At 38.4% G+C, this 20,577-nt stretch overlaps 3 protein-coding genes across 6 annotated transcripts; 2 read left to right on the plus strand and 1 right to left on the minus strand.

Moving 5' to 3' along the window:
• The first annotated feature begins 5,703 nt into the window (after positions 1-5,703).
• Positions 5,704-14,675, plus strand: wbp1la (WW domain binding protein 1-like a). Its single transcript, XM_027022966.3, has 4 exons — positions 5,704-6,063; positions 9,483-9,585; positions 10,921-11,082; positions 11,433-14,675. Exons 1-4 carry the CDS (start codon positions 5,914-5,916, stop codon positions 12,176-12,178), a joined length of 1,161 nt encoding a protein of 386 aa, XP_026878767.2. The 5' UTR covers positions 5,704-5,913; the 3' UTR covers positions 12,179-14,675.
• Positions 14,676-14,774: 99 nt separating this feature from the next.
• On the minus strand, positions 14,775-18,228 carry cyp17a1 (cytochrome P450, family 17, subfamily A, polypeptide 1). 4 transcript variants are annotated; one of them, XM_035531490.2, is made up of 9 exons: positions 18,099-18,228; positions 17,309-17,586; positions 17,034-17,172; positions 16,633-16,862; positions 16,441-16,527; positions 16,101-16,310; positions 15,723-15,892; positions 15,514-15,617; positions 14,775-15,380 (listed from the first exon to the last, which is right to left on the minus strand). In XM_035531490.2, the coding sequence occupies exons 2-9, from the start codon at positions 17,552-17,554 to the stop codon at positions 15,079-15,081; spliced, it is 1,488 nt and encodes a 495-aa protein (XP_035387383.1). In that variant the 5' UTR covers positions 17,555-17,586; positions 18,099-18,228; the 3' UTR covers positions 14,775-15,078. The 4 variants fall into 4 exon arrangements, with proteins under 4 accessions (XP_035387383.1, XP_026878768.2, XP_081580768.1 ...); XM_027022967.3 differs by lacking the exon at positions 18,099-18,228 and having other exon boundaries at positions 17,309-18,007; XM_081724642.1 differs by lacking the exons at positions 16,441-16,527; positions 18,099-18,228 and having other exon boundaries at positions 16,765-16,862; positions 17,309-18,007.
• Positions 18,146-19,716, plus strand: borcs7 (BLOC-1 related complex subunit 7). The gene is made up of 5 exons (XM_027022972.3): positions 18,146-18,341; positions 18,777-18,839; positions 18,986-19,029; positions 19,135-19,155; positions 19,258-19,716. The coding sequence occupies exons 1-5, from the start codon at positions 18,210-18,212 to the stop codon at positions 19,307-19,309; spliced, it is 312 nt and encodes a 103-aa protein (XP_026878773.1). The 5' UTR covers positions 18,146-18,209; the 3' UTR covers positions 19,310-19,716.
• The last annotated feature ends 861 nt before the right edge of the window (positions 19,717-20,577 follow it).

Genomic DNA, 20,577 nt, shown 5'->3' on the forward strand with positions numbered 1-20,577 from the left:
TATTTCATGTATAATCATATTGGGTTTATTTGTTTTGTTCTTCAGTAGTATCTGACCTTTTACTTTGCTATTCTCCCATGACATCTAAATTTTACTCTGCTATTCTCCCATCTAAATTGCATCAACAGCCATTCATCTGATTTGTTGAGGCCTGACATGTGGTGACAAATTAGCCTGCAATTAAAATTCATTTAGGTCATTACACTATATACACTGATGCCTCACAGTGCAACATTACTTATCATGATACAGTCTATAATCTCTCGTCCATCTTCCCCTTGATTACCTCCCGTCTGAATGATGTACTGGATGGTACAAACCTTATGTGATGATGCAAGCGACACTAGAAACTTTTGCTTTCCAGTTCTTGGCTTCAGAATTTCTAAATTCCCACTGCTGGTGTTGCTAAATGTATATGTTCTCATTTACTAATCTCTGTAAGCAGGAAAGTTGCTCTTTTTAGCTTTAGACAATTTTTTAAATAAATGAAACTTCCAGTCAAAGAAGGCAGGGTGATCAGCCTTATATATTGTGCCAATCAAACAGGCTGATTCACAGTTCTCACGAATGTGCACTCCTGCATGAACATAGCTACTTAATAGGGTCATTTACAACAATTTATTAAATTGTAAGCACTTTTGCTGAATTTGACGTGACAGTCATACAAACTGACTACAGCAAAAGTACAAGAAATTTAAGATAAAAATTCCAAAACGTTCTTGCACTAGGCCTATTGTTTTCTGTCCTTGTTTTTTTACCATAGGGGTTTGTAGCTTTTTGCTTTTTTTGTCGTTTGACTGCTGCTCTTACCTTTTCCAAGGCCTGACTCTTACCTTTCCAAGCTACTGGCCAGCCACAACTGTCCTTCTAACCCTTTACTTTCCTGTCCTGTCTTCTCCTCCCTGTCCATATTAATATCCCCTTTGACCTTTGTGGTAAAACCACCCATGTAAGTGTAACTGAATCAGTTTTTTGTCCGATATGAGGTGAGGTTAATGGGAATGGGGCACAACTTTACCTACAGTATATCTGACCCAAATGGCATCTAAAAGCATCCAGTTTAAAACATCAGTCTGTATTCTTGACTCGGAAAAAACGTATCTATGTGTCTCTTATTACAGCAGCGGTTTTAAGGTTAATCTGTCCTAAATAATTACTGTCTTTGGTGAAAATTCAACTAACAATTCAATTTAGGCACTTTAATTGAAACAGGAATTAAGTTCAAAATACAAATGTTAGTACAGGGCAGATTTGAAGTCACCCAAACATACATGCCATCTGACACAACCAGAGTCCCATTTGGAACTGTAGGTGACCAAACAGCTTTAAGGTAAGTGTTAGAGTAGACAACACTGTTATAGGCTCATCTCAGTTCACAGGCCATGGGGAGTGTCTGGGGATACCTTATAGAATGAACATTTGAGGGAGTACATGACACACCTTTGGATATTCCTATATATTAGCAACATTCACATTCTACCTTATACAAATGCATACAAATAGATCCACTACTACACCTTACTATCAATTTCTCAAAGCATTCCATACTGAGCAAGATAGTCTATGCAGACACAACAGAGAATGAGATGAATGTTTACTGACCAAGGATAAAGACCACATAAGCTCAAACTCTGAACCTGTATAAGACAAGCTACTGGCAGTGGAAGTTTAGAGACAAATTATCTGCTTGGTCTTCACTCCACCAAGACTTCCCGTATTACTCAGCAAATATACCATCATTCACCATTCCATTGTAATATGAAGGACAACACTGGGATGGAGAGAATTACACTGACAATTATAAAGTGAAGTTTGAAAACATTTTGATCTCATTTGTTTTAATTCATAGCTCTGGTTGTTGTGTTTGTTTGTAAAGCATCTGTTCCTCTGCTGGACACATGCTTTAGTATCACAACAGTGTTAAGAGTAAAGCGGGGGAAACCACCGCAAGTGACCTGAGCAGAGACCACTTCATAAATTTAGACAACAAAACACAATGTGACAAAAGTGATGATGCATCTGGTGAGAGTTCAAACCTGCCTCTTGAAAGCTTTAATTACACTGTGATTCTTCTGGCAGATGTTGGGAAGCTACTGGGAACTGGTACGACAGAGCAAAGTATTTATCAGGTGAAACACTATCCTCTACGTTATGTTCTACCTTAAAAGAGCAGGAACACATTTAGCCAGCCATTTCTGCTATAGCTATATTTTCAGAAGATACTGAAATAAAGGATGAAAGGGGTGGATAAAGAGTCAAAAGAGCCTGATTTGAATCGGTCCATGAACCTGGCACAAAGGTTAATAAAAATTACTACACAACCTGGAAATTGGAGACATAAATGTAGCTTATATTCTATATTATTCACCTGGATTCACCTGTATTTTTCCTCAACCACAAAGACTCGGAGTGTAACATGAGCATAAGTTAGGAGTTAGACCATGTTTTGCTTGGCCAAGTTCAATGGACTTAAATGGAATCAAGGACTTCCTTTTCAGAGCAGGTGACCCGTATTTCCTACAGGATGATGCCTTTCCCGAGCTGCATTAGCTTGTGGTCAAGTATCGGGTGTCACAGTGGATAATCACACAACCAGGAATAGGTTACAGCTCACTCAAGCATCTCAGAAAGCTTAGTGGTACTTTTACACCAATAGTGCCATCTAAAGGTCACAGGAAAACCTCCCCATAACATAAAAATCCATAGTTAAGTTTGTGATCAGCTCACCTTTAAGTATTCATAATTTAATGGCCTTAAGTTTCTCACAGTTGCACTCTAAAGATTATTAACCACATATTAATTTATAATTAACTTTTTAATTCAAAATTTAGGATTAATTTTGGAAGTATGTTTAAATTTACATTTTACTACATAATATGTTTTTTTAATTAATATGTATAATTTTATTTTTTTGGGAATTTGTTTTACAGTATATGTAGGGCAACAATACACTATATACAATCATAAAGGAATATTACGAACTAAGGCACCTTTATGAATTTTATGCATAATTTAATCTCTCTAACCTATTCAAACATCTTGATTTGCTATACAAAAAAGTGGACAGTGCAAGAAGAAAATCAGTTTGATATGTCTGTCAGACTCCAGTCGGCAGAGGCAATGCTGCTTGAATTATAATAGAGTTGAATGAGAGGGTAAAGAGGTGGGGCTAGCCTGAACCCACCATGTCTCCCCTCTGTCCCACCCTCTTTGGTGTGGGAGAAGGCCAGGTCCTGTCAGTCATCTGCTGGCACTGGACCCAAAGAATACATGTCTTTCATACAGACCTCCAGCATTTCTCCTCATGGAATCCCGCCAGCACTTAGTGAAAGGCACCCCTTAACTAGAGAAGAAGAAAAAAGCACATTTGAAGAAACTCGACCCTACTTTGCAAATCAGTCAGTAGATACCTGATTGTCACTCCAAGAGTTGGGGACTAATCCTATTGTTTTTTCTATAGGATTACTTGCGCCAGGTCCCACACCCCCTTTGGCACTGCACGGGAGAATGGACAGATTAAGGGGATTAGCTTGTATCCTCCTAACTTGTCAAGCTGGGATGTAAGAAACCATTGACTTCTCTGTTCTGAATGAGAGAAGTGCCTAAAAAAGGAAGAAATGAAAGGCACTGAACAAGAAAAATTCCTGAAAGAACAATGTGATTTGTTTGCTTTTGTTCCTTTTAAGTTGGCTGAATGGTTCAAAGGGCCTCACCTAAGGAGTGGCACACTAGTGGTGGAAAGAAAGATACATAGCGGTAATGAAAATGGGTGTGAACTCATCACTATGTCTGTCAAAATAACATTACCAAATATGCCTGAGAGATTGTTATCTAAATCAGTCAGAGAGGTTTTCATTTCTCAAGGATGCAATTAGCAAAGACACATTAATAATTCAGGCTAAAATGATTATGATAAAATAAAGGCCATATATATATATATATATATATATATATATATATATATATATATATATATATATATATATATATTTATTTATTTATTTTTTATTTGTTTGCTTATTTGCTTGTTTGTTTGCCATTTTATGTCACACAATGTTCTTTAAGTGATTATTTGAACAGACATAACCTCATATTTTAGCTTTGTATTATTTTACATATTTTATCTTTTGTATGAATCTGTCCCATATCCTGTAGGACAATGAAAACTCACATTTCCATATCATGGCTGTCCAAATTGCTTCGCAGCAATCGTAGAGAGCTATGTGCAGCTAAGAGAAGGTGCAGACAATTGCAATTAGAAATTTTCAATCATTCTACACTCTCCTATCGAAGTTCACTTGAGACATAAATGCTGCAAAGTCATCGTTCTGCAAAGAAAACCTGGAATCATCTGCCAGTCCCACATAAGATACATGTGCTGTTTTCTCTTCACTTCTCATGCCCCCTCCCCTCCCTCATCCATAACACCAGAGGAGTTCACAAGGATCAATGCTTGGCCCTCTTCTCTTTTCTCTTTATATTTGTTTTCTAGGAGTGCCAATATCCTCAGATGGTTACTCATACCACTTCTACCACTTCTACACTCATGACAGTCAACTAATTTTCAACTTCTCAGATACTAATATTTCATCTTGAATCTTGGCATGCTTGTCTGACATGTCATCATGGATGGCTGTCCATCATCAAACTGAATCTCAGTGATTCCTTCCCACAACACAATATTCCTTTATATAATGTCAAGATAATTCTGCCATTTCTTTCCAGAAATGCATTCCCTTGTCATCTCAACTTACTCTTGGCAAGCCTCTGTACACGTGACTAGACCCTTGAAGCTGATCCAGAATGCATCTGCACGACTCATATATAGTGTTCCCAAGTTCACATACATTACTCCACTGCTTTGCAATGACTTCCTGTATTTGCCCACATATTTAAAACCTGACACTTGCCAACAAGGCCAGAATTGGTCTTATTCCCTCCTACATGCAAGCACTTGTTTCACCCCGGACCATATCTCATACCCTTTGTGTCCTTAGAACAGCACAACTTGAACTACCACCCCTTAAGAGACAGAGAAGACATTCCTCAAGATTCTTTTCTGAAATGATACCCAGAAGGTAAAATGAACTCCCAGTACCTATCCGTACATCAGTCTCTTGCTGTTTTCAATCATACACCTCTTCATGTAGCACTTGAATGAAGGGTTCAAGCTTAATGGTATCCATAGAGTCAGGCCTAGTGTAGCAGCATAAGGATTTCTTCCATGGAGACAAATAAGCACAACTAAACAACTAAGCAGAGTATGTTACTCTGGAAAAGAGTGTCTGATAAATGTTGTGAATGTATTGAAATTTAAAGTGTAATACATAATAGGTCAACACATATGCTTTGCATTGTGAGTTTTTGTCTTGTGTGTGTGTGTGTGTGTGTGTGTGTGTGTGTGTGTGTGTGTGTGTGTGCAGTATAATTAAATTAGCCTTTAATCTTTGGCTAATCTCATGTTATATATGCGATTAAAAATAATAACTAAAAAGTAATGCTATTTCACAGACATGTACATATGTTATGACAAATTCAACCTTATTCGTCCATGTAATTATATGCTTAAATCCACTCGTCACGTTTGAAAGCCTGTCCCTTTTCCTGTCCCTTTAACTCATGATCACCTGATTTCTTCGCAATCAATTGTTAGGCGCTTGGTTACGAAGTCGCACCCTATTGAACCCTGACAGCGATGACAGCGATGCAGTTATTGGAGTGACAGATCAAATAGCCTGTACTTAAACAATCTTATTGCGCTACCAGGAAGTTTCTTCTCAAATTGTCCAATAGCAAAGTATGAAGAAGGCGGAACTTGTAAGCGTACTTTTAGAGTTGTGTAGCTTTCAGGCTAATAAAGTTAGTTGAAGAAAAAAAAAAGAAATAAGCAAAGCTGGCTTGCTTGTTAGCTAAATGACATCCCGTATCGCAGATGTATCGACAGCTACCAGAATGTGTGGACTGTGGGAGGCAGAATATACAGCGCTGAAAATGGGCTTGTTTCTACTGAATGCCGTCGTCGGACCCGTCAACTCGGCGTCGGCGGAGGGAGCAATAACGGAGGTAAAGCTAACCGTGCCAGCTAAAAAGATAGCCAGCTAGCGACCTAGATAACTGTGTGCTACCTCTGCTAGTCTTTGTTTGTGGCTAGCTAACTACTCTTTGAACTCTTTTGAGAATGTTGCCAACAAGTCACCAAGAAACTCTTGACTAGGTTATATAGCTAACTAACTTTTATCGTTGACGCACACCTGTAATCAAAACTAGAATTGGGTAGCTACTAGCTAGCTCTATCATAAAATGTAATATTAACTTTGCTAGCCAGCTGTCTACATATATTATCTAGATAGCTTTGTTTAAAAGTCCGGATAACATAATGGTAGCTAGCTAGCAATGTAGAGCCAGATGACTAGCTAGCTAGACAACAGAGCTGTAATATGGATGGTTATCTCGTATAACTAACTTAATAGATAGTCAGAATAGCTAGCTACCTTTATAACCTAACCTGTTTTAGCTAGCGTTACCAAGAATTCTCGACCAGGTAAATTCAGCCTTATACGAAAGTTCGTAAATATTGTTCTTAAATTAGTTTAGTAAACGTAACAGGATTGGTGGGTCTGGCAGCCCTGTTATGACTGAATGTAAATAACATATTTCTCATATAAGCCAGCTAGGTTGGGTAGGTTATCTTACTGGGACGTATAGTGGGCACCTGTTACGAGCTGTTAATTAGCTAGCCTGGGTAACGTAACTAGCGAGCTAACCTATGTTGTTACTCTTCAACAAGATGGCTAGGTAGGGATAGCTAGCTAAATACCTTGTATGTAATCTGCGCTGATCAGTTCGATAAGCAGCAATTAAATTCCAAATGTACCTAACGAAATCATAAACGCTATTTGAAGGACCTTTTTTTGTATATTCAGAAATGACTTCTGAATATATCAAAATTTATTAATGTGTAGGCATAGTCAGCATAAAGGCTTACTAACATTAGGTGTGTCTCTTCAAATCTAGATTAGATTAGAAGCATTAAAACTATCAGTAATTTGCAATAAATGAATAAATTAATTAGGTTAAATAAATCTGGTCACTAGAGTACCTAAGAGAGCGAAGAAGCTTTCTTGTGCCCGTTAGGCCTCTTAGGCCGAAACAACATGCGTGTACAGAGCTCAAAACTACGAATTTGACAGTCGCCGAAAGGAACAAGAGCATACTCTGATTACCGAGTGCTATTCATGGCAGAAGAAAGTGAGTGCTATGATCAATTCCAAACAAAACGATCACGTTTAATCATATTATTCTATAACTTAATAGTTTTGCGCTGTTTTTGTTGCTTTCCAATTAAGTTGTACTTTGGGTTTCCGGTCCTAATACATAAAAGATTCATCCAAAGGTGATAACCTTGATATGTAGTGACGCGTGGCTTGAGATAGATGTAGCTCTTCACTTAAAATATTAGCGAGCTCTTTCCCTTTCACTCAGTTAACATTACGATTTAAGATTCAAAAGCAATTGGGTTTTATTTGGAAACCCTTCAAAACCCCAGTTTGCATTAATACTGTCAAAGTTCAAGTTAAAATCAATGTTGCCAGACTTGCCATGGTACAATTACGTACTTATTAGTTTGAGAGTGTTTTGCACCATAGTCTCCAATGATAAGAGATCATATGATTTGCTGGGGGACACTGTATTGGCAACACCAGTCTTGTATGGTCATCTTGTAAGGCCTGTCTGCCATGCACAATTTATTAGCCATCATCTAGATTGATGATCACTGGTCAGTTTCTGACACACACTGTTGGCACTTTTTTGTTTTTGTTTTTGTTTTGTGGTGGGGTTTTTTTGTTGTTTTTTTTGGGTTGCCAAACCAGTATCATCCCAGCACTTGCATAGACACATCTAAAACACCCAGCAATACTCTTCTGCATCATTAACTTGTACCAGTTCAACACCCACAACCAAACCACTGACATCAGTGAAGTGTCTGCCAACCTGGTAATTTCCTTTCAGCAGTGATCTTGTGGTTAGGGACTAATAACTTGTGCATGGAAACAGATGGTATGCATTTACCAAATGTACCTGTTAGATGGGTGTAAGGCTAAATGATTGTGGGGTGTCTGAATTGAAATGTTAGATTAAATATGCAGTTCATATTGTAAGATTAAACTTTTGAGTAAGAGAACTAATGCCTGCTTCTTGAACCAATCTTCTTGTCTAATTTACCATGCTTGATGCAATGTTTGCATGGTCCTGAAGGCCTTGATTAGCTGGGTAAGGTTGGTTGGTTGAAGGTTTTATCTTATGTTTAAATCTCAGAAGTAATAGTTAAGCCTTATAAATTGTGTTCCATTCAGAGAGGAGCAGTTTATTAGTGATTTACAAACTTTTTTTTCTCAATTTATGTTGTTAATCTTACACCATTTACGTGTTTCTGAGACCACTGTGATTGTAGATTAATGGAAAATGTCAGTGGTTGCTATTCCTTTCCTTTACTCTAGCTTGTAATAGTTTTGATATTGGTTCGCACTCTAAAAATCTGCATGGTTACATAGTAATCTCATGATTAGACTTGTATTCTTTCTAAACATTCAGTGCAGGGTTTGTTTTTTGTGTGTGTCTGAGTGACTGACAGGGAAAGACAGCTTGCCTGTGCCATCCTGTTTACTTGCATTCCCTGGCATGGTTTTCTGCATGCTAAAAGTAAGGGTTATGGTGGGGGGTGTGCACTTAAATCAAGACCAGCCTTCAGACTGTGTAGTTCATGTAGCCCATGTGGGGTACAGAATAGCCTGGACTTGACCTTCCTCTGGCTGTTCAGTGTGTGTGCGTGCGCGCGCATGAGTGTGAGATTAACTGTGTCTCTAAGGTGAGGTAGTGGTGAATTCTTTCCTCAGGACTATACTATGACTTTTCTTCCAGGCCTTCAGCAGGTACTGAAGTTTTATAAAAAAAAAACAACTGCAGCATGCATTAGTTATTTTAACTTATAAATTATGTTCCATATATAACTAACTGTCCGTATATAACTAATGTTTTGTGTAGTGTTCTGAGTTGTTGCTTTTGTTTGAGCTACTGTGAGCCCATGCTGATGGCTTTGCACAGACTGTAAGCACATCTCAATGGTCAAAAGGATTTCAGTTTTACCAACATTATGCCCCACATCTACACCTTTTGCCATGCTATTAATGCTAGATGATCTGTGAATTCTGCTACTTGTCACTTATGTAAAATATCCTTACATTAAGATTTATTTTGGTGCTTGTACCATTACCTGATGACATTTATTGTGTTTTAATATGCAGTGCCCAGCATTTCCAAGGTCATTTGCAAATAGACAATGACCCTGCACTATGTTGAACAGTGTAATTCTAACAAACAATTTTAAAGAACACCAACAAAAACCCATAGCCTACCCTAGTGTATTGTATGACTCAAGGGGCCTGAGCAAAGCTGTCATCACCCTTTTGTGTCTGATTTTGTAGAGTAAGCTGCTATGCATTGGAGTGAACAACCATACCTACATCTGTGACTCGGGCCACTGCTGCGGAGAGTCTCAGTGCTGCAGCTACTACTATGAGCTATGGTGTAAGTATCTCTCAGCACCTCCTGCCCCCTCTTGGCTGAAGGGCCAGGTGCTTAAAAATACTGTACAATGTAGGTCATGTTTGAACAGGGAACAGCTTCTGGATTCTTCCATGTTGTGGCACAAAGTTGGGGAATATGGTAACACATCTTGTTTTAAACTGGCATTTGTTCATTAATTAACACTGAATTTGTGTATATATTGAATGCATGTGTTAAGGCTCTGTGGCCAGTGTTGCTTAGTTTATTATCACTCATGCCAGAACCTCTCTTATTGGCTTCTAATTGAATTATTTTATGCATGTTAGGCTTGCATTAAAATGGGTCTTGATGAATAAGTAGCATGTTTGTTTAGTTTTCAGCATTTAACTTTAATAGTTTTTATTATTTAATGTTTCAATTGCAAAGCTGAATTTCAATAAACAAGAAAATCCTTTCAATCAGTGCCAGGTGTAAAACACTAATTTGTAATAACGTATGATTTGCTGATTTAACACAAGCATTTCTTGCATCTTTGCATTAAATAGCTTATTCTGTTTTCACAAAGCTAATTTGTAGAAGGATGCAAACTGGTATTGTGACTTTTGACTGTGACATTTGTTGTTCAATTATGTTCCCATTGGCCATGCTACAGTCTTATCAGATTACCCTCTCCCTCTGGTATACTATCTATTTTAATAACTGTTGATTAATCTCTATGATAATTATGGCATGTCATCTGCTGAGTCAAGGACTGCACTTTGTTGTTTTCATGCTGCGGCTAATACAGCTGGTCCAGACGGGACTGTCTCGTGTGTAACCTGATCAGGCCAGCTCTTGTAAACAGATGCTTGAGCCTCTCTATTTGGAGAAGTATAGCCAATTTGCCAAAAATGGCTTGTGCTTTATTTGGGACAAAGTTTCACACGCTTGGGTCTAATGATGACATTGACCTACAGGGGCTGGCAAGAGTTCCATCCCGAGATTCATCACATTCTTTATTTGTGATTTGATGTCTGGTGCCGAGGTGTATATTGTCCAGGATCATGTGTGCTTTATACCATTTAATGCAAAGGAAGAATTCCTGTGCAACCAAGAATTGAACAAATTGTGAGATACAGTAGTATTCATGTTTGTAGATCATGTGTGCAACATCTATATGTTTATGCATAACTTTTCTTACTGTCCATCTTACAATGTTGATCTGTGTTAAGTTTACTTTATTAGCAGTGCCTAAAATGGGCCCTAAAATATCAGTATTCTTTCATATTCAGTGTTGGTCAACACTTCCCATTTACATTACAGCATTTAATGTTATTGCTAAAGTAAACATAAATGTGATCTGTTTCTATTCCTTAGGGTTCTGGCTTGTCTGGACTGTAATTATTATCCTGAGCTGCTGTTGTGTCTGTCATCATCGTCGCACTAAACATCGACTGCAACAACAACAGCGGCAGCATGAGATCAACCTAATTGCCTACAGAGAGGTCCACAATTACACCTCCCTGCCCTTCTACTTCAGTAAGTAACCTGCCTTGTCCTTGTACACTGGTGTCTGCCTGTATTTCTCTCATTTGCCTACTATGTAAGCGCTTCTGTGTTCACGCTACTAGAGATATGCACATAGATTTAAACATTTAGCTCAGTTAGTGACATATAAAGCAACAACAGAAGGCTGAACTCAGCCTCATAAATGTAAGCATTGCCACCAGCTACAACAAAAAAAAGGCTCTCACTTTTTGACTTGTATAGTGTTTACTGGGGGGGTTGTCTAGCATTTATTCATTTTTCTAGATTGTTTGAATGTATGTATAGTGAACCTTTTTAGTAAGCTTGTTTCCCAACTTCCTCTTTCATTCTCCTGCTTGAAGGGTTTCTGCCCAGCTACCTCTTACCAGCGTATGAGGAAGTGGAGAACAGACCCCCAACGCCCCCTCCTCCATACAGTGCCTCTCAGCCTTGCCAGGGCCCTGACATGCTGAACCCTGAGCAACCTGATGAGCTTTGCCCCTTGCCTCAGTGCAGCCCTAGGGGCCCCATGTCAGAAAACGGTTCCACTGGGGACTGCATAGAAGAGCCTCACTGTCCTACTGTACACTGCCCAGCAGTAGATGACGACAAACCATACCTGAGCTTTGAGGAGGATGACCAGCTGCAGCACGTAGCATCAGCCACTTCACCAGACATGAGCAAGCAAAGCAGCCGTTGCAAAGAACACCCAGAGTCTGAGGAACAAGGGCTGGACAGTTGTCCTGATGGCAAGGACAGGACCCCAGGACGCCATAGACGCTTTACGGGTGACTCAGGAATTGAAGTGTGTGTATGCAGCCATGGCCCTGGGGAAGGAGAGGAGGAGGAGGAGGAGGAGGAGATGAAAGAGCTTGAGGGACTTCTGGACAGAGATGGGTTAAGGGAGCAGAACTTCTGTGATAGTTGCAACCTCCATAGCAATGGCCGTCATCCAACGGGGGATGAGGAGCAGGGCTTTCCTGGCCAAGAGAGAGGCCCTGAGCCCCGAGACCCACCTCTACAACGACCTCCCATCTGCCTTCATTTACACACCATCAATGAACAGGAGGGTCCTCACCATGGCAGCAATACAGACCCCCAAATTTAAGCACCACCATCTACAACACTAATGCTTTGTTGGCTGCTGTCTCTTTAATTTTCCACTGTACCCACTGCTTTGGCTGTATGTTTGTGTCCTAAGTGAGATTGTGTGAAGGCAGTGTTTTTAGGTTATGAAAGAACAGCCTCAAAGAAAGGTTGTCAAAGATGTTGCTTACAGCTCTGATTAAGGTGCCTGTAATGGGAAGGGGGGGGGGGTGGTTTTTATCTTTACATTTTTTTTAATGCCACTAAGGGTTTTTCAAGGGGTGATGCCAATATAGGCAGTTCAGTTTAAGTGAGATGCGCAAGAATGTCAGACTTGCTTACCCACTTTTGTTTGTTTGGCAAAAATATTCCTCTTAGATTTTTAATATCTGACAGACCTAATACATTAGTTGTTTGAAAGGTAACTGACAGCTAGATATCTTTTAAATATCAGTTTGTTTGTTTTTACTACTGTTATGGGTGCACTGCTTGGTTCTTTGAAAGCTTTCTGTTTTTGTGCATTAGGCAGGTACAGCTAACCTTTTTAGGGGCCTAAGTAATAGACATGCTAGATCCCCCCCCCCCAAGTTTTTCACTCTGCTGCCTAAATGTAGCCTTCACTTCATTTGTATGCTATTCCCCTCAGAGGGACTAGATTATGCACTGCAAAAATGCAAGAAAAGGGTGAGGGGTGTTTTCCCAGATTACACAGGAAGTATCCACCCCATACCAGAGCAGTCTACCAGACTTCACAACATGAGCTACTGTGTAGCCTTTTTGAGCAGCAGTCTGTTATGGTATGTCTCCACATCCCCTCTTATTAGGCAATGGAATCTTTAAGATGTTCTACATACTGTAATGGTGCAATGGTGTACTATGCCTAGCTCAGAAAGTCTGGGTAAGGCTTCCTTTTTTAGACTTGATTTGATTAAAATGTGCTCTTTATTTGGTAAGCTTTTGTTGTTCTTTTTGTGAGGCTGTGTGTGTGCGTGCGCATGTTTTTAATCACAAACGCAAATTTGTTTAAAAATATAAATTCATTTTGGATATTTATGTAGCTGTAAATTACTTTTCTATCACACTATACATTAAGGTAAATTGTAGAGATTGGAATTAAAGAATTGAAGACTGCATATATTGTTTCATGTTTTCTGGTAATACATCTTACACATTTAGGTGCCTTTTTTATTTATTTTTTTTATTTTTTATTTTTTTCCCCTTTTCATATTTCACTATTTCATATGCCTTAATGGAATATTGTATGTTTTTATAGAAGGATTCCTGTGTAAATAACTCAAGGCCAGTGTGGATGAATGGATATTTCTTCCATGTGTGCGTGCGCTCAAGGTACTAATGGCTGTGACCTTAACAATAGCAACTTCACTTAAATATATTACTTGATTAGCTGTTTGATATGTCATTACTTTTTGTTCCCATATCCTAGTTTCTAGCACTGTGTTAAACCCAGAATAAGCTTGTAAAGTTTTATGGTACCTTTTTTGGTAATGTTATTACAACGAGAGAGTGCGCGCGAGAGAGAGCTAGTACTACAAAGAGCTATTTTTTCTATTGCAGATATGATGGACAATATTTTATTCTATTTTGAACCCTCCCTGTTATGTCAGTGCACATGCTGTGGACTGATGTCTTATTTTGAAAGACTAATGAGGATCAGCATGTTTTTGTTTTAATGTGGCAATAGAAACTGCTCCACTGCATTCCTACCTTGTGTCAAGAGATTGATGAGTGATTTCAGGTTGCTTGTAAATTGAGGTAGTATGTTTGTTTAACCTTTTGGTGTGAATAATCAGTAAATCTTCCAGCCATAGATAGTTCTCAGTTCAAAGGGCAAAGATAGGCCATTGTCCCCAATGATAATGCCAGGCTAGAATGTCTGTGTAAATGGAGAGCTCTTAAACAAACATCATTTACCAGATAGTGTAGGTTCCAGTTTGAGCAGTATTTGCTGGAAACACTGATTCTGTAAACAAAATGCAAGTAGTGCATTTAAAAATTATAACTCCTATGTACAGCCTTATGCTTACAGGTCCGTTAGATTGTTCTATACAATTGATATAGTTGCTGCTTGAAGCTGTGCAATCCGTTTCAAGCATCTTGAAGTTTGGAGGAATGGTGCTGCCATGTTTCCTCGTAGGTCTAGCGCCAAGTATTTTCCTGTCTACGTTGATGTCTTGAGACCAAAAATGTATGTTAGAAAGAGGGAATTGGAATCAGATTTAGTAATTGTTAAAATATGAGTAATTTATTTTTGCCTAAAAAATGTGTAATTGCACTGTTTTAAAATGGATGCGGTGAGGTTTTGTGCTTGAAGATGATGGGCTTAAGAAGCTAATCGGTTTTTAAGTTTAGCTCTGAAATGAGACTTGGTACTATGTTAGTTTTGTATCTGTAGTTGCTCTTTTTTTCTGAATAAAACTGCATATGGATAACATTTTGTATAAAGCCTCAGCCAAATGAATATCGAATGTACCTTATGAATAAAACATTTTTAAATGCCAGTTACTTTGTAGTGTATTTACTTGGGCACATTTATACAGTATTTATAAAAATGTAACAAATTACAGCAGTGAGTACAACACAATTTAAAGGATTGGAGGAAAAAAGATTAGCTCAAACCTGTCTGGTTCAGATTGTAATTTTGAGTCGTATGTTCTGAGCTCTTGATACATCCAAAGAAAATGTCTTATTTACCTTGATAAACAACCTGCTTTAAAAAAGTACCTTTTTTTTTTTTTAGTTATCAAACTAAGAGTGTAGCTGAGATTTTATATTTACTACAGGTGCAAAGAGGAGTGCTTATCCTTGCCTTCTAGCTCATACACATCACTAAAACTACATTAAAAAGAATTTAGCTATGAAGTCTTAAGTTTTTAAGCAAAATGATCTGAGGGGGGAAAAAAACTAGGCTGTTTCAACATCACTGTCCGGGTGAATGTGTAGGTTCTTTTCCCAGCAAGCCCTGAGCCTGGCATTGACCTTATACCTCTGGGGCTGGAGGACAACCCCAAACTTGCCCTGTAGGTCTGGTAAAGGCTGGCCAATGGGCATCTCCAAAGTGAACCGTTGCAAAATCCATGATAAGAAGAGGAAGAGCTCCATTTTGGCTAGGGCCTCACCAAGACACACACGTAGTCCAGCACCAAATGGCAGATAACTGACTGATGGGCTGCAAACACCGTTACCTTCCTCATCCAGGAATCGCCCTGCTCATGATGTGACAAATGACTATATTAGACATTACATTTCATCAAGTTTTGCAACACCAGATGCATTTCCCTAGATAAACACCACATAAGCTCTGTATTCTGTGCTGTTATAAGTTTTGCCTTTTCTCACCAGGATCAAATAGCTCAGGGTTTTTCCATTCTTTTTCATCATGATGCAAAGACCACAGATTAATGATGACTCGTGTCCCTTTCTGCACGGTATACTCCCCAATACTGTAAAACAGCAGATAACATAAGCACATCTTTGTTTCAAAAGCTTCCCTATGGTATGTGCTGCGTTTCACATTTAAATGACAGTACAAAGTGGGGTTGATTTACCTGGAGTCTGAGAGGGCTACATGAGGGATGAGAAGTGGAGAGACAGGTCTGATTCGGAGCACCTCTCTGATAGTGGCTTCAAGGTAGGGCAGTTTTCCTCTATCACTAAGTTTAGGGTGCCGATCCACCCCAATCTTACTGTCTAACTCCTCCTGAATCTTTTCCTGAACCTATAAATATGACAAAAGAGAAAGCCATTGATACAATTAAATAAACAAATTCTCTTACCTTCCTTGACTAGCTACACTAAAGTGAGCTTAGTGATGTAGACTGAATTATATATTTATTTAATTATTATTAACCCAAATACAACTGAAAAAATCAAAATAAATACAATCATAATATTATTTTAAAAGCAGCGATTGATATTTTCTGTACCTGTGGATGGTGTATAAGATAAGCTATGGACCACTTCAGTACAGTGGTAGTAGTCTCCACCCCAGCTCCAAAAATATCCCCTACAGTCATCAGCAGATGATCTTCAGTTAGTCCAACATCATTAGTGCTGACATTGTTGTTTTCAGCATTGCGCTTGGCCCGCAACAGCGCATCTAACAGGTCCCGCTGGACATTGTCACTATAGTCTGCCTGCAGAGGGAGACACAGCTCAAGTAAGTTAAAGTCAATGAGCATGTAAGTAAATGACAGATATGTGATACATAAGAATGGTTGCGGGAAAAAAACAAAACATTCATAATATTGTTTTCTTGTCATTCACCTTGTGCTCCTCATATTTCTTTTGAAGTAGCTTGTCTCTAATCGAAACACACTGCTTTAAAAGTCTAAGTTCTTCATTTGGAAACATCTACAGACAAAGAAGGTGATTTATATAGATTCTAGTGTAAAACGTATTGTATATGTAGCAGTGTAGGCATTTCAAGCACTATATGTTCTTGATATTAAAATTCACCTGTAGCCATGGAAAGATATCCACCAAACTATCCTTGGCAACTGTATCCACAATGCCCTGGCTGTACTGGAGCATAGCTTCAAACTCGGGATCTTCGCGTTTATATGAGGAGTTAAAACACAGGGCGCATACCACGTTTGTGACGGCACGGGTCAGCTCTGGGGCCAGATCTATGGCAGAGCTCTGCACCCCTGCCAGCACCTCACACATATATCTCGCCTCTCTGCAAACTAGAAGGGAACAGATAGTAGGGAAAACAAAGATTAGAGTGGAAAATAGTTGTACATTTTTGTGACTTAATAATTTTACCTACGTACTTACCTATATACTTAGGAACATCAGCATTACTTTACAGTATGGTGTGACAAGAGTTATTACAATGAGAGAAATTTGATACTCACTAATCTTCTCTATAGATGTAGTTCCTTCTCCAAACAGGCAAAGAGCCCCATGCACAATTTTGCGATGGAACCTCCATGTAGCACTATAGTCAGCAAATGCTATGTCTTTTCCATCTCGTGTTAAGAGGTCTGTAGTAACCTTGAAAAAAAAAAAAAGATCACTTTTTTTCCCCCTTTCAGGAGCTTTGCAAGTCTAGGTAATAGGACATGGTGGTAGACCTCTCAAGCAAAAACATTTCTGTTAAATGAAACTAGGACTGATACATTTTACTTACAGTGCGTGGTCTCCCTGCAAATATTTTCCCTTTCTTAAGCAGGACTTCTTTTGCATGGCGATGATTGTTGATGATGATAACTTTATGGGAGCCCATCATAAGAGAATAAATATCTCCATACCTCTTCTTCAGCTTCTGAAAGAAGATGTGTGGTGGGCTTTCACTTCTTAGACTGAGAAGGCTCCCAATAATGGGGAGAGAAGGGAGGCTTGGAGGACTCCTGTCATCAGTCAGAAATCCATGCATTTTCCTCTTCAAATAAAGGACCACTATGATTACTGCAGCGAATACACATGCACAAATAAGCCAAGCCATCCTAAGACTTCTAGAAGTGATTAAACATGTCAGCTATGCCTACATCTAGTTTGGTCCCTGGCACTTCACAGGCTGTGAGAAAGCTGACAGTGGATTTTTTATATGATTTCTTCAATGCCACTTCCTTGACCCTAAAATATTTTCACCTCACCTATCTTTAACAGTCAATGCCAATTTAAATCCAAAAGAAACCACTAAGCAGTAGTTATATGTGTAATCATAAAGACATTTAACCATTCTTGTATCAAAATCTCATGTTATTGTGCAAACGCCATTTCGACAGTTACTGCACAATTCTAACTGCTGATAAAATGAACAGTTTTTACTATCCGAATTTGTTCTTCAACTAATAAGCACAAGAGCTTCTTCACAGTTTTGGAAAACACACTTTGCTCAGAAATCTTTAACTTCAAGCAGTCCCATGTTTAAAGTAACTTAATAAGTTAAATAATATTTCACAGATTGTGTACTATACCTAGAGAAACTGTGTAAATCTCCTTTCATTTATCTCCCCATGGCAGGCTCAAGGATTTTTGTCCCCGAGGTTCCTCCATAACATAACGCTAACACTAGCTACGCTTCAGTTATGGCTTCCTCGGAGTCGCAACCCCGTTTTGGTCAGTCTGTTAAAGGATTATTATCTGATAAAGTTGGTTCTTGCAGTGGAGATGTAATCGCCCTTACTCGTCAAGTATTAAAAGGATCTCGTAGCCAAGAGGTAAGTGTGGAAATGCTGAAACATGATGAAGTATAGATGAAATGCTGTATTCCTGACTGCTAATGGTAGCTTGTTAACTATGCTAAGCTACCTAGCTCGCTTACGCTTTATTTCTAATAATGTAGTCAACTAGCTAAGTTGACTTTGCATTATATTAACGACAGTGTGACGGATGTTGGCAAGCTCTTAAGTCTAAAACGGTAGCTAGCTAAGTAAACGTTGCAGCTACATACACTGTTATGTTATTATTGCAGCTAACTAGCTAGCTAATTGTAGAAGGTTCGCTAACGCTAACCTAGTTAAGTTATTTGTTAGCCAGCAAGTTAACAACTAGCTAGCTAGCAGCTAACATGTAACTGGAGGTAGTCATTTTTTATCTTCTATTTGACAGTTTCACATATGTCTCACATGACAGTCTCTGCTGGCATTTTGCAGCTTCTTGGTCAGGCAGCAAGAAATATGGTTATTCAAGAGGATGCGATTCTGCACTCCGAGGATGTAAGCGCTTTGGAATTTCACCCGTTTTATTGTTATTGGTAACGTTACATCACCAATAAATAAAGGGTTCTCTAAGCCGTTTGTAAAGTACACGAGATCTAAAGTCATCCCCTGGCAAACGGGGATTGTTTATGTTTATGTTACAGAGTCTAAGGAAAATGTCCATAATAACTACTCATTTGCAGTATCAGTGAGTACCTTATGTATATAATATTTATTCAGATATACTTTCATAATATAACTGCTAATATTGGATTCAGATTGATCGAAATTTCCTCATGCCCTTTTCATTTAGACAAGAAGCCATCCAAAAGAAGTAAGTCAAAGTACTGTTTACAATTATTTTGGTAGCTTCGCATGTAATTTATAATCATAACAACTAATTAACATATCTGCCCTTTCCTTAACTTCTTTACAGTGTGGAACACTCTAAAAACCTTCAGGACCAACTAAGACATTTACTTAAATAATTCACAGCCAAGCTGTGCTATTGACACATTTGCCTCTATTTGTTTTTGTTTTGTTGTGTTTTTTTAATTTGTTTTTCATCCTCATTAGGAATCATTGTTAAATGCATTCAGTGCCCTTTATGACAAGCCTCTAATGGGTTATTTTGTATATCAGTGTATTTTTCCCTCTAAAGATGTAACAGGTGTGCCTCTTTATAACCCTCGGTTATGAAGTCTCATCTGTATAATTGTATTTTTCACATTTTTGATTAATCTAATTGTTTACAGTACCAGTTGAATCAGGGCATATTACTTTTATAAAAACTGGGTGGAGTGCCATTATTAATGGAAAAGATCCCAAAACAGTTTCCCATATTTTACATGTTAACTTATTTTTAATTTGATAAATAAATGAATGACTTTTTGTATACCCATTGTAGCATTCCTTTATATTTTGGTGAATTGCTCATTCTTTACAGGAGTGCAAAAAGGGCATGTAATAAAGCCTCACCCACGTGTAATATCAGCAGCTCTTCATCAAGGTCAAGCAGATGTCTGACCTAGAAAGTAGCCTTGATGATTACTTGCAGGAAGCTTTGGGTTCTACGGCAAGGTTTTCACTTATCTCTAAAAGCTGTGTACATGAGCTTTTAGGCAAATGCACTACGTTCACATTTACGGCTTACAAGTGACTTACAAAAGTGCTTTGTCATTTCCTCATAGAACACATCCTAGCCAGTAGAGTAGGTTAGAGTCCTAGATACCAACGATCTAGAATACTGTAGAAATACAGGGATCATTGAGGATGAAAGAAAGACAAAGACAAAATTCATAAGGTCCATCTTAAACAATGATAAGTGCAATAAACAATAAGTACTAGAGTTTGTTAGACAACATCAGTGTAATAAGCAATACCCTACAATAAGTACTAGTTAGTCAATATAGGAGCAGGGTCTGTGGTCATTTAAATATTCCACGAATAGGTGGGTCTTCAGTCTGCATTTGAAGACTGCAAGGGACTCTGCCATCCAAACAGTAAGTGAAAGTTCATTCCACCATCTGGGAGTAATAGCAATATGAAAATAACTTAATTGCAAAGAGTAATTCATTATGTCCATACATTTACCTTACAATTTGTTACATGTTAAAAAGGACCTTGAAGGTATGGGGCATAAGATTCACTTACTACTATAGTGAAAAATGACTATAATAAAAATGACAAAATCTTAATTATTCCAGCTAATCTCTTTTGACCTCTTAAAGCTGGTGAACATAAGAATAAAAACAAG

Source organism: Electrophorus electricus, chromosome 12 (assembly GCF_041902795.1).
Source record: "Electrophorus electricus isolate QZ-2024a chromosome 12, ASM4190279v1, whole genome shotgun sequence".
NCBI classification, from domain to species: domain Eukaryota; kingdom Metazoa; phylum Chordata; class Actinopteri; order Gymnotiformes; family Gymnotidae; genus Electrophorus; species Electrophorus electricus.